We start from the raw sequence: 14810 nt of genomic DNA, 5'->3' as shown, positions 1-14810 counted from the left end.
CATAAGTGAAATGTTAGGATAGGGAAAAGGACTGCTCCTGTGATTTCAGTGGTACAGAGAATCAGATGAAAAACAACTTCTACTCAAGAGGGTCAGAACTTTCTCTGCCATTTAGAGTCTCACAGAGATGCCCAGAATACTGAAAGGTAAAGTGATCTGCCCAGGGTCACAGAGCCTATATGTACTGGAGATAGAACTTGGCTCCAGGTCTTAGTTTGAAAGCCAATTCTCTTTATAGCATGCAAAATGTTAAAGAGAAAAAGGAGACAGGAGAATTGGAGTTTTTGAACTCAGGAAAGAGGTGACACCTCATTATGTTAAATTGTGGATTATATTTGTCAATAGAAATGAAAAGAGGAAGGGATGTAATTGATTAAAGCTGTTTCTGCTCTCACTCAGATTTCCTCCACATTGCTTACTGTTCTTTTGTTTTCAAAGACTAGGGAAGGGAAAGGGCAGGGGTCGAATATTTATTAATGTCTGCCAGGCACTGTGCAAGGGCTTTCATATGTAGTATTTTATTTGATACTCTCAACAATTCTGTGAGGTAGGTGCTATTATGCTCGTCATTTTACAGTTGAAGAAACTGAGACAGATAGAGAAGTGACTTATCCAAGGTCACACAACTAGTGAGTTTCTGAGTCTGAATTTGAACTCCTAACTCCAGTCTCAGCACTCTTATCCATGGTGCTACCTTGCTGCTGATGTTATGACCCTAACTCTGTGAAACTGTGAAGTGAACATTTGTCTGCTTTTTACATAATGCCAGACAGATAATAAACGTTCATTATTAGGGAAAGAGGGTAATGAAGAGATGAGTATGAAGGCTGACTGAATCTTGCAGGATGATGAGGTTCCCATTGACAAATTTCTGAGGCATGTGGAGAAATCCTAAGTAGTGAACCAGGTCTGAAAATGCATCTTCCCTCAGACTGCAGAAAAGGGTGTGTGTGTGTGTGTGTGTGTGTGTGTGTGTGTGTGTGTGTGTGTGTGTGTGTGTGTGACTGTCTGTCTGTCTGTCTGTCTTTATGTCTACACCTTATGTGCGCCAAATTAAGTACTGCTCAGAGTCCCAAGTTCCCCAATTCCTTCTTTTTTCCTGTTATACATTATATTTGCCTGCTATACTTGCCACTGTGACATTGGCGGGGGAGGCGTTGGGGGAGGAGTCATAACAGCGTTTGTCACTGGCTGATTCTGAAGATATCCTGTGATTGTTCTTAGTCAAGTAACTTCGTCTATCTGAGACACAATCCCCTTATCTATACACTGAGAAGATGATATTAGATTATTTCTAAAATTAACATTGAAAATTTTTTGATTCTATTTATCAGGAGTCAATTCTAGGTGATTCTATTGTCCTGTTTACCCATATACCACTGAGCTAGCATGTCAACTATGGATGCTTAAAGGTTGCCACCTAGTGGCAATTTTGAGATATTCCTTTTATTACTTTGTATTAAATTGTTCTAGGGAAACAATTGATGAATGTGTGTGCCTTGTGGCATTGTATTTAATTAAATAGAAACACGTAAATAGAAATGAACAATTATTTGTCTGCTTTTAGATGTGAATATAGAATTTCTACTTTCTAGTCTGTATGTTAGTTGACTTTGGAACTTTTATAAAGATTGGTCTTCAGAATCATTCATTATACCTCCAAAGTTTATGAGTTGAGATACTCCATGGATTTATTAAGTAACTTTTTGAAGGTTATTATTATCCATATTTATTTATTTATTTACTAGGTTCACTCTAGGATAATTTTATAATATGCATTTTGTCATTTCTGAAAAATTTTTTCTTTCTTTTCAAAATCCTAGTTCTGTACATCTCATAGCCTATGTTTTTGAGGCAAGGCTTGGCATGGCGAAAGGTTTAATTTGAATCTGTTGGTAAAATATGATATTTCCATGTCTGTCTTCCAAAAATGGCTCTCCTAAATCGTGGAATAGGGAAGGAAAATACCTGTTTCTATAGCTTCCCAAATTTGCCTCCACTTTGATGGAGAATAATATCTAGTATTGCGTTTCTAGGGGGTGTGTGTGTGTGCGTGTGTGAGCGTGCATTGTATATTTCATTTTACTTCTTATATATATTGTAATACTTACTACTAAGTTACAGTATGCAGCAGATAATGTAATCATTTAGCCAGTGTTAAGCACGCACCATATGTCAGGCACTATGCTAATTGCTGTGGATAAAATGAAAAGTAGAAGAAAGTTCTCCTCTTTGAGGAAGTTATGATCTAACGGGGGAAACAACACACAAATAACTACATACAAACAAAATACTGAAGGATGTATGTGCGTGTATATATATAAAACACACACTGTATATATACACATACATGTACACAAATACATACATATTTGTGATGACAACTGTACACTTTTTAGCATCTAAAAGTTCAGTCATTTACCTTCAATCCTCTACCTTCCCTTAGTAATTATATGAAATTCTACTTGATTTTGACTGTATAGATTTGCACTTGGCAGCTTAAATATCAAGTTGAACCTTTATGTATAAAGAAGATATTTTGTCAGTTTTTAGAAATAAGTGCTGGTAAGAAGAGTTTCACTTCCTAGGAAGTTGAATGCTTTCCTAAGAAATTATAAAAAGAAAATATAAGTATGGGTATCACAGACTATCTATGTATATCTTTTCTATCATACAGGGTCTAGCTAGTTTGATTAATTCAATAATTTGAATTTTATTAGCACAGATAAAATAGATTTCTCATCCAAAGTCAGCTATGAGAAGCAAATTTTGGTAGCATTAGCAGATACTAAAGCACTCATATTCTATTTAAGTCTTTTTCAACCATATTCAAGATCATAACATCTACTTTTACTGCTTCTCCTTCTCCGTGATAAGTTTTCTTCTACCCAACAAAATGCCAACTAATTAATTTATAGAATGCTATCTCTTTGTCAGTGAGTGTTCTGTGTTTTCTTATCTCACATCAGAAGGCTCCCCTCTTCTGTTTTTTCTTTTAACTACCTTTTAACTATTCTCTTTGCTTTCATCATATAATTCACAGTTTTATAAGCTCTGATCTTTACTACTACAAGCCAAGATTTAAGATTTTTAAGAATAAGTGTGAAAATGCAGGACATACATATGAGGGGTGTGCACAGGGATATTTCTGTAACCCTAGAAGGTGGAATTTGGCACAGTTAGGATTTCTCTCTCCTCTGAAAGGCTAGACTGGGCTTTATGTCACCGTGCTTTCCTCTATTGATCACTGGGTAATTAAATTCTGGTTAGGAGTAAGATGAAAGTATAATAAAATGTCAATGAATTTAGTTGAGAAAATGAATTGAATGGAGATATGAGTTGATCAGCTTAAGATTATCTAGACATCACATAATGAAGCAGTTATTTCTTCAATGAAGCTTGCAGAAGAGAAGCAGTTAACTATAAATGTATTCATTAAATACTCTGAATAGCAAAATTGAACTCCATATAGTAGAGGATTTTTAAAGTAGTTATATTGAGTTAGAGAAGCCAGTTCTTTGGAGACTAAATAGGTAATCAGTTTTTCCTGTAAATTTTCCACTATTTAGTAGCAAATGCTCCCTAAATGGATGTTTTAATGAAAGGGATGGGGAATGAGATCAAACCCGTGATTTTACTGGGATAGTGAAACTCCTTCTACCAATGACAGATTACATCTCTGCAATCTACAGTTTTGGAGAGTTATCTCAAATGCTGAGAGGTGAAATAACTTGCCCAGTGTCATCCGAATCCAGCTTTTCTTGGCATCAAGCATGACTTTTTAGCTTCTATGCTACACTACATCCCTGATTATATGATACGCCAGCATAAATGAAAGACAGATTGTGTACAACATTTATGGTATTAGTGAAGTGTATTGAAGAATATAGGTAACAATGACTGAGTCTCAGATGAATAATTCAGGACTAAAGACACAATAATTGCAATTTTCTTGCAGGTATATCTAGAGGAAAGGATCTGTCTTTGCCCTTGCTTATTGAATATCTCCATTAATATAATAAAATGCTAAATGGTTCTACAAAAAATCCCACCACTAAATTAATTTCTTTGTTCCCCTCCCCCATATACAGTGTCATCTCGGACATGGGCTTACCAGTTTTTTTTTAAAAATTTTTTTCAGAGTGGGAAGATAAAATTTCATTTATTGTTTCTGTTCCCGAATCTACAGTTTTGAGATTAATAGTCAATTAATATGGCAGAGAAGAAAGAAAAGAAGGGGGGAAGAGTCTGTATCATCTCATGGCTTTGGGCTAGAATCTGTGAGATACTTTTGCTTGCACATCCTCAGAGGCAAGGGTAGCAAAGAGCAAAAGAGAGCAAAATAACTTTTGGTCTGTGATCTGAATATATGACAATTCAGTTCTCTCGAGCCAGTTCCCAAACTTTAATGAATTATAAAATGAAGCAAAAAGATAATATTTACATCCAGGAGATGGAGGAAGAGATGAACATACTGACACTATACTATCACCGAGATTGTAATACTGTCTCTGTATATGTCCATGATAAAATTAAAAGCTGTATTTATATAAAATTCTTCACAGCCTGAACCTTTGTATCTTTCCAAGATTATTATGTATTACTTCCCTCCACGTACTCTACTGTTCATCCATATTGGTCTACTTGTTGTGTCATCACATACAATGCTTCATCTCCCATCTCCATACTTTTGTACTAGTTGTTCTCCATGCTCAGATGCTGAGCCTTCTCATCCCAGTCTTTTAGAATCCTAGACTTTCTTCAAGACTCAGTTCAAGCCTCAAATTCTGTGGGAGATTTTCCCCAGTTTTTCAAGCTGCCTTTGAAGCTACCATGTATCGCCTTTGCATCTACCTTGTTTGCCTTATAAATATGTATGTTATCTTTCCCATTATAATATAAACCTTTCAATGTCATGGACTGTTTTTTCTTTGTATTTCTAGACTGTGGCATAGTGCTTGGCCCATAGTAAGCACTTAATAAATAATTTTATATTAATTTATTGAATATTAAAAAATATTTCCAATAAATGAATTTAATAGCAATTTCTTGCCAAAATTGTTCCTTCAATAGCAGAAGCTAAGTGAAATGTTGACTGGTGATAGGGGCAGAATTCCATACCTGTCAAACTATATGAATGACAATCTATTTCTGTAAATTTCTACTAATACCCACATGCTCTCCATGAAGAAAATGGATCTGTTAGCTTTTCTCCCCCCTACAAGTATGGGAAACCAATTGTTATTTTCCTTCTCTTGTTTTCTAGGGTGCACGTGGTCCACAGGGAATTGATGGAGAACCTGGAATTCCTGGCCAACCTGGTAATCCTGGACCCCCAGGACATCCATCCCACCCAGGACCAGATGGCATCAGCAGGGTATGTTGTATTTATATGAAAGACTAACCATTTTTGAGCATATCTTTTCTTCATTACTTTGTTTATTAGAATTTTTCCAACTATGATAGGTCATCACAGTAGGGAGCTGATCCTTAGTTCTTGGGAGGCATTTGCTTTCATGGAGACTTAGGAGTCACAGCTCTGATATTTCCTAGCTGTGCTTAATTTCTCTGAAACTCACCTTTTTCTGTAGAGTGAGAATAAGAATACTTATACTTTCCAAGCATAGCTATGTCATAAGTATTTTGTGAGTCTTAATTGTGCACTATTATTATGATATAAGCAGTTTTTACATTTTGGTATGTTTACAAGAAACAGAGCTTTCAAGTCCATATGATCTTGTCTCTCTAAGGACTAACTTATTTAAAATGGTACAAGCACATCATCAGAAAGTTGACCACTTGGTGCTAGATTTAGAGTCCAAAGCATTTTCTAAGGATTGTTTCCCGATCTGTATTATACTATCTATAATGACATAGATCTTTTGAAGCATTAAAGTATTAGATTTTTGTAAACTATGATCCTTATAAAGCAAGTGTTCAATCAAGTGAATTAATTTTATTAATCAATCATATATATAACTAATTATTAATTAATAAATATTAATTAACAAATTAATCAGGAATAACAAAGTATTTAACATAACATAAAAAGCACAAATTGCTGGTAAGTATATTATAGCACATGTCATATTTCTGTTGCCTCAAAGTCCTCCAGCTTTTTGGTATTTCAGAATGAGAATGTTATAAGACCTTAGCCGGGCCAGGGTCTCACATTACATCCTGGGCCATCTCCAGTGGTCCTGATGAATATCAGGCCACTGGACTCAGATGGCTCAGGAGAAGAAAGTGAGGCTGGTGACCTTGCACAGCCCTCCCTCACTCAAATCAAAGTCAAGTGCAAGTCACGTCATCATCTTGATGTCAAGGCCCTCTTCAAGAATGAAGGACAAACACAACAACAAAACAATTTTCCTGAAACTTGACTTCAAAGATACCACATTCAGCTTGGTTTTTCATTATCCTAAGAGGTCACCAACTATGGACTCCTGTGCATGAAGGTTAAGAATTTCTATCCTGTCTTTCTTTCTCAAGGACTGTAAGGGAACTATGAGTCTATATATCTTTTAAGTCAAAGACATGCTTTCCTCAGAGTGAATGCAGATATACCTCTTTTACAGGCTATTGAGAAATATGTGCTATAGGTACTCAAACTGGCATCTAGATTTGCCTTCCACATCACTACACCCTGCCCCAAGATGCTTCCTCTCAGAGTAGTTCTAGGCATAGTAACTCTTATAGTAACACGATAAGCCAAAGAGAAGCTTCCTTGGTGTCCTCAGGAGAATCAGGTTAATCTATTACCATGGAGGAGACAGAAGATATTAGAAAAGGAGAGAGGAAATTCTATACCTAATTAACTTTTGCTTTCTTTCCCCCATTAAAAGTAATAATGGAACCTGATGGTTGGCAGCTTATATAGATTGTTTTGTTTTGGTTTTTTTACTCTTAGGGTTGGAGTTTGGACTACCAAATATCTGGAGATTTTATATAGCAGTTTATAGAAAAATTTGCCAGCATATGTGAAATAATTTGTCACATAATTCCCCTTGAGTACTGAAATGTGACTTGGAATAGAAATATGACTGTAGAATCACCTTTAATGAGAAATCGTTTGTTTTCTTGGTGATCATGAACTTTGTTTTTTTACTTACTTTAAACATTTAAATAAAACTGACTCTTTTTTTCTATTGACATCATGGAGCCAATATAGCTGTGAAAGGAAACAAAAACGCATTTCAGTGAAAAGTTGGCCAAATCAATTACTGGGCTCAATTTGTATTGAGCTTTCAGCTTCTCTGATCTTGCGATGGTTTTATGAAGTGAGGATTATGCACTATGCTACAATAACAAACTTGTTTTCACCTTTCGTCACACAAATCAAAGTTTACTGGCCATTTCTAAGACACTGAGAAGTAATATAATCCAAATTGTCTTAATCTAAATTATGGATTACTCAATCCCAAAATTTTAGAAATATCTCACAAATGTGAGTCTAATGATATCTGTCAAGGGAAATGAAAAAACCAGTGTGTAGCAATATTATAGACGTGAAACTGGATATAACTGTCATCATTTAGACATGCTAAAAACTTTTCAGAAAAGCTGATAAGCTCATTAAGTATAAGGCATTTGGAACAAATTCTGAGTCAGCAGGCTAAACTGTATATTTTAAGAGCATTCTGTACTCATATGGAAAGGAAAAAATATGATTCAAACAATGCAAACAACATCAAATTCCCCACTTCTTAGATTTTTAAGTTTAAAGGGTTCAAAAATGAGCTGTTCCTACAAAGAGAATTCATAAAGATTTCCAGGTGAATTTTCTTAACTAAAAAAAAAATCTGAAAATGTGTGTGTTTTTTCCATTAGGATAATGTTAACTTTCTCACATTTGCAGCCATTTTCAGCTCAGATGGCTGGTTTGGATGAAAAATCTGGACTTGGAAGTCAAATGGGACTGATGCCTGGCTCTGTCGTAAGTATCTATAGACAATCCAAGTAGTGTGGGGTGGAGAGGCATATGTGAAAAGACAGACTTCACTAGATGAACTATCTAGTTAATAGATGACAATGTACATACAGGAGACAAATGTGGCTCTATAATGTCCAATACAAAGCTATATAACTCTAATTATTGGTGGTGTTGGTATTTATTTCTTTTTTCATTTAAAAATTTCGTTTAAACTTATTATTTGTTTCCTTTCCTCCTTTCTGAGCTCAATAATGAAAATTATATGATGCTGGCCAGGGCCAGACCTTGTCAAAATCTCAACACAAGTGAAGTATGCCTTTATAATCTTTGCATTTCCATATTTCTGTTCCTGATATTTTGTATTTCTTTGTATTTGGAAGCACTTTCCCTGGGTGACTAGTGTCTTCCAAAATTTTCTCACTGTGATACTGTATACATTCAAAATTACCTCCTTCCTCTCCACCATCAAGACTTCCATTCCTTCAGTGAAGCAGATCTATGCAAGCACTGGCAATAAAATAATCATTTTAATAGGCCATAAGAATTTAGAAGACAAGGCCTCTGGCACTAAAACTTTGTATCTCTGCCAGAACCTCGACATCATCTATCTATGTAAAATATTACCTGTGTAAACCTGAGCATCTTAACTCCCAGCAACCTCCATTTTCTTATCTGTTAAATTATGCAGTTGAGCTAAATGTTTTTCAAAAGAGCATTCCAATTCTAAATCTTTTAATCTAAGTTCCCACTGGCACTTAATAAATTTATTTTTTGCTGGTGATGGTATTTTCCAGTACTCCACTACATCTGTGATGAATGAGTGAATCATGTATTAACTACATACTCTGTGCAAAGCACTATGCTAAGAGCTGAGGATAGAAGTAAAAGATAAGACAATATGTCCTCTCAAGAAGCTCGTATTCTAATGGATGTGAACATTCCCTTCAATTCAAGTTGATTCAAAAAACATTCATGAAGTCCTACTACATGCTAGGCATTGTGCTAGACACTGGAGATGCAAAGACAAATACGAAAACATCCCTGACATCTTGGAGCATATGTTCTATTGGGGAGAAGGAGGAATCAAGACTTGGTCTGATACATTTTCTATATGTGTTTGGAGGAGTTTTGGGATAGAGTTCTGCTTTATTTCTCTTTGACATCTTGTCTATATGTCCCCCTTTATTGTGAAAGTAGCCTTGATTTTGTTTTTGATGAAGGAGTAGGAGTGGAGGGAGACCATTCCTATGATGTTATTGGAGTTTTCCATTGAGGAACTCTGTGAAAATTCAGATAATACTAAATAGTAATTGTTTTTCTTTTACATGGGAACTCTGAGGGTCTTCTCCTCCCAGTTTGATATTTTTTTACTAAAGGGGCCACCGCTCGAGCAACTACCTAAAGAAGCCTATTCATTGAATGGGTGTATCTCACTCAAAGTGAGAATACTATATCCTGAAAGGGCCAGGGTCTCACTTTGCATCCTGGGCCATCTCTTGTTGTCCTGATGAATATCCGGCCACTGGACCCAGATGGCTCAGGAGAAGAAAGTGAGGCTAGTGACCTTGCACAGCCCTCCCTCACTCAAATCAAAGTCAACTGCTGGTCATGTTATCCTCTTGATGTCATGGTCCTCTTCAGGAATGAAGGACAAACACAAGACTCTTGGGAAATTGGAGTACTATTGAGATAAGTGACTTATCCAGGGCCGCATAGCCAGTTTACGTCAGAAGTAATACTCAAATCTAGGACTTCTTGTGTCTGAAGTCAGCTCCCTCTTTATGTTAAGTTGCTTTATTATTGGTCATAGCAAATGACTATCTCTATGGGATAGCATATTTAAATTTATACTTTTAAATATTTAAATACTTTAAATGAATGTTAGCTTAAATATAAATATTACTTTACATTTTAATTACAAAGATTGAATCATTCATACATATATGAAGAAAAATCATTTTTATTGAAGACAATACAGAATGACACATTAAGAACATCAAGTCATGCAAAGTTACCGTATCCATATAATCCTAAAACAAATGATTGATTTGGTCAAATGAGATATATAGTAAATTTAGGGTAAATATTCAGTAAAATAACAGGTTATTTTGTTGTCATAATGCCAAAAGGTGTAGTTTTGGGGAAATTATATTGTCCATAGAGTGTCTTTTGATTCAATTCTTGTATATTAGCCATTTAAAAGTAATTATAATAGAAACCACCACTACCACCCTGTCAAAGCCCAAAGCATTATCATTGTTGGGAAAGTGTGTATGTGTGTGTGTGTGTGTGTGTGTGTGTGTATGTGTGTGTGTGTGTGTGTGTGTGTGTGTGTGTGTGTGTGTGTGTGTGGTGATCGATAGCAATGCCAGCCAAGATAATGGGCAGTGGGAAGTTTTTGTTCCCTAAGACCTCTGCAATAGCAATAAAAACTTGACAGGGATCTCAAAATGTAGAAGTATAGATGCCCTTAGATATGTTGAATGTAACTGAAAGTTGGTTATCTCAGGATGGAGCTTACCGAATGACTAATGTTCAAAATTGGAATAAAAAAGCTTTCCAGGGGTGGAATCCACATGAACTCAACCAATAATATGTTGACAGAGGAGCTTTGGACAAATGATTAAACCATGTCGATCTATTTATGTATATGGAGGGCTTTATGTTGATAATACGGTATTAAGACAATGTCACCAGAAATTACATAAGGGTTATCATTATATAGTCTGGATTTAGTGATTAACATAGAATAAGTAAGGAAATGATAGGGATTGTGCCAAATCACCGTAATCTATTAAAAAAGCATCTTATACCCAATACCTAGCAAAATAGGACCTAGTCCTGATTAAGATTATACATCAGAGACTCACTGTTCTTTAAAGAATTTTGCACATGAAAACTTCATCTCTTAAAAATAGAGACCTCAAAATATCCTGAAAAAAACAAACCAGTAAGTTGTATTACATACAAGCCATTATCATAGCCCAAATTGTTGCCTAAAATTACTCAGACATAACATTAATTCCTCAAAACTAAAGAGAATTATTTTAATAGGTTGCCATCACCAACACGAATAATCTCTAAGCTACATGAAATGAAAACTTTAAAAATCTGGGCAGGTAGATGAAAATTATATAATGAAACACTACCAGGATAGAAACTTGTCCCAGAACGATTTCCATCTGAGTTCCATCCAAAATATAATGATGATAGAATAATAATAGGAGTACTGATAGTAATATTAGTAATTATAAATTATAATGCTTTTGTCCAACTCTAAAAGCTGTTGCTTTATTCACCTGTGTAGGAGTTTGTGGAATGTTAAATATGAAAGAAGAGTAGAAGGTTAGAGACTTGTCCTAGGAGTGTTTCTGAACTCCATCAAATTTAATAAGAATGTTTTTAAAAATAGTAATAATGATAACAATTTTTATTGTAACTGGAAGGTGACCCTAGGTTCTCAATAGATATGCCATCAGAGCTCAAGCTGTAGTAGATAGGTTCTACCATTCTAAAAGAGTTTCAGACTGTGTTTCCAGTGACAGACTGTATCTTCTTTCTGAGGACCAGCCTAGCTAAATACAAAGTCCATGGTGTCTAGATGATCAATTCATTCCTCAATTAATATATATTATAAAGTCCTTATCATATTCCAGATACATACTAGGAGGTGGATTCAAAGTAAAAAATGAAAGTCCCTGACTTCAAGGAGCTTATGTTCTATCAGGGTAGAAAATAGGTCATACATGTGCATATACAAAAACATTACCAAATGATTGCAAACTACTTTTGCAGGGGATGTACTGATAACTTGGAGGATTAGGAATAGTTTCATGATGAATTCTTTGGTTTTTGGTATTGGGTATTATTTAGTATGAAGGTAGCTAGATGGTCCAGTGGATAGAACATGGTTTTGCAAAGTGCTTTCTTTACAACAACCCTGTAAAGTAGGTAATGAATATCTAGATTTTAATTCTATCACTTTACTCACTCTATGCAATTGTTCTTCTAGTGATACTACTATATGGCTGCAAACCATGAAACCTCAGAAAGATGGGGGAACCAAAATTTAGGGTCTATCAAAGGGTAATGGATAAGTAGATAGATAATGGATATAAATAACTGGGCTATGAATATTTATTCTAATACCTTATATTCAAGAAGATGAATAGCATATCATCTCAGTGAATGAATGAAAAAGAAAATGGGTTGGTTATTCAACAAGTATGAGGTGATGTAATTAGTGTATGATTAGCCCTTTTGTCTAAGTGGTCCCTATAAATGTGAAAAGACCCACAGTAAAACCCCTAACATATTAGGTTTCCCTGTTGAGATTTATGGGAGGACATAGATGAGCATCACATAGGATGGGAAGATACAGGTAATTTCTGATTTACATTGATGCAGAAAGTATCTATATTGGTGAGATCTCAGATCCACTGAAGAACCCTCATCACTACCATCATTATTATTAAACATTTAGGTTAGAAAGAGTTATGATCTTCTTGGCATGTTTAATAGTTATTTGAGAAAAGAGAAATTATCCAAATACCATATTTTTTGGATAAGTTCTTGCAGGCAATAAAATAAGCTTTGAAATGATCCAAGTCAGTCTCTTGAATTTGCTGATTAAATCACAGAATTATTATCTGTATCATAGTTGAAGAAGTGAATAGGCAAGATGTCAGGAGCTACTTTTTGCATGCCAAGATGATTTAAAAAAAGAATGAAACAAACCAAAAAAACCCTTCTGATGTTTATTGTAGTTGAATTGGCCTGTAGCTATGCAAGTCTCCAAGTATCAAATATATTTGGTGTATGAGGACATACTATTCATTTTTCTTCATGACACTGATGACATATGTAGAAATCATCCAAAGTGTTATCCTGAAATTTTCACTCCTCCCAAATTCTTGGCCCTCTGGTTTTGTTTCTTTCTAATTTAATCATGCCTTTCTCTCTTTAACTTCACTGTAGTCCTGAGATTTATCCACAAGGGAAGTGTCAAGTTGTCATAATGATTGACAATCCAAGTCTTATTCTTTCAGCCTTAAGCTGTAATTATTTAAATGTATTTAAGACAACTCTTATAAATAATCATGGAATATTATCTTTTGTTTGTTACAGGGTCCAGTGGGACCAAGGGGGCCTCAAGGACTACAAGGAAAACAAGTAAGTCATTCTGACTTTTACAGACCATAAAAGTATTGTGATAAAAATGTAGTTGTTTATGTGGTGTGGTCAAATTTCAGTAGAAATTTGGTTTTATTTTTAAGGTTTATTTTTTAGGTCACATTCTATAATTTTCAAGAACTTAGAAAAATGTATATTGAGGTATATCATTAAATTCATTTATATGATTCACCTCTCTTCCCCTGAGGTCCAGACACTGTCCACCATAATATAATAACTTGTTACAAATTCTCCTGAAACTGTTTTGCCAGTTTTGAAGCCCAGAAATAGTAAAAGTAGTTTCTTCCTAAGGATGGGAAGATTGAGAATGAACCTGTAGTTTAATTGGTGTAGCGAGCTTATGGTGAGGAACCCTCTACCATTAGAGGTCAGCTTCTTCTTTACAGCGTTCAGTCTTGAAAAAGTTGCTTAGAGTAATCACAAGATCACAAAGCCAGAATGTGTCAAAAAATGGGACTTCAACCCAAGCTTTGTTGCCTTTGAAGATGATTCTCTAAACACTGTGCTGTGTTATCCTTCGACGTAGTGTGACATATTAGAATTGTCTCGGTTATGAGAGATTCTGAGAACTGAGCAGTTATTCCTATTCCTTTTGGAATTGGGTGCTTTTATTTTTGTTTGTCTGACACCTCATACACTCCAACCCTATAGTGTCATACATTTCATTTTAAACTAAAGATAAACTAAAAAGTTTAGGGTTGAACATTTTAGGGGAGCCTTAGAATAGGTGAAGATAACCTGGAATATTCCAAAATTCCAGATGAGGAATCCTCCCTAAAGGGTCTGCTGTACTAGAAGAACAGACTCCTTATTTCTACAGTTCATTAGTTATTTACTTTGCCAATCGTTCAATAGCATGAAACTTGTGTGATAGCAGCAATGATGGAACTGACTTTCAAAAATCATCCTTGGCTACATCAAATATATGTTTTAGCTATCATGTGTTTTGTATAGAAGCATTTGACCTTCAATGCTTTTGTGTAGAAGAAAATACTGACATTTTTTCTAGTCTCTCATTTGTTTTCCTGTTTATTTTTTAATTTTAGGGTGGTGTTGGCCCCACAGGCCCTCCAGGTGAACCTGGTGAACCAGGCCCAATGGTAATGTCAAGTAAGCATGTATAGCCAGTTACACAAACACATTAAAATTGTATAGTGTTTTAGGAATAAAATAAATCCAGTCTCTAATATAGCAAGATATTAAAACTCAAATCTGATGGACTTGTATGCATCTGGAATATATCTGTATGTTTGCTTTCTTTCTGTTTTTGCATAGGGCTAAAGTGTTTTGAATGTTACCATTGGTCATTGCTAAATAATTTTCATTTAAAAAGTTTCTTTTGTACTCAGTCATAGAGCATATTATCTAAAGATTGTATTAAGAGATTCAGAAAATTAGTAATTCTAACAATTATCTTTGGTATTTTTGTTTTGTAATATCAAAATGTCCATTTCCCAAGGATGTTTTAAAAATCATTTTCACTGATATCTTAAAATTTTCTGTCAGGGTCCAGTTGGTGCCCGTGGCCCAGAGGGACCTCCTGGGAAGCCTGGTGAAGATGTAAGCTGATTTTTGACCTTTTGCTTAGTAATTTTGAAATGGAACGAAATAGCATGTTAGTCTGAGAATTTTTATTAGTTTCTTATTTTTCTCTTGACTTAGTCCAAACTAAATATTGTAAATA

The 14810-nt window shown here is 35.0% G+C and overlaps 1 protein-coding gene across 2 annotated transcripts in view; it reads left to right on the top strand.

The window, feature by feature from the left end:
• COL5A2 (collagen type V alpha 2 chain) overlaps nucleotides 1-14810 on the top strand; it is a 194778-nt gene that overhangs the window by 111136 nt on the left and 68832 nt on the right. For both annotated transcript variants that reach the window (XM_072612632.1, XM_072612633.1), the window contains 5 exons: nucleotides 5267-5377; nucleotides 7859-7936; nucleotides 13061-13105; nucleotides 14173-14226; nucleotides 14633-14686. In XM_072612632.1, coding sequence (XP_072468733.1) covers nucleotides 5267-5377; nucleotides 7859-7936; nucleotides 13061-13105; nucleotides 14173-14226; nucleotides 14633-14686 — 342 coding nt within the window. The remainder of the gene's footprint in view (nucleotides 1-5266; nucleotides 5378-7858; nucleotides 7937-13060; nucleotides 13106-14172; nucleotides 14227-14632; nucleotides 14687-14810) is intronic.

The sequence above is a fragment of the Notamacropus eugenii genome, chromosome 5 (genome assembly GCF_028372415.1).
Source record: "Notamacropus eugenii isolate mMacEug1 chromosome 5, mMacEug1.pri_v2, whole genome shotgun sequence".
NCBI classification, from domain to species: Eukaryota; Metazoa; Chordata; class Mammalia; order Diprotodontia; family Macropodidae; genus Notamacropus; species Notamacropus eugenii.
Note: the sequence above shows the minus strand (reverse complement) of the source record. Positions and strands in the feature narration are given on the sequence as shown.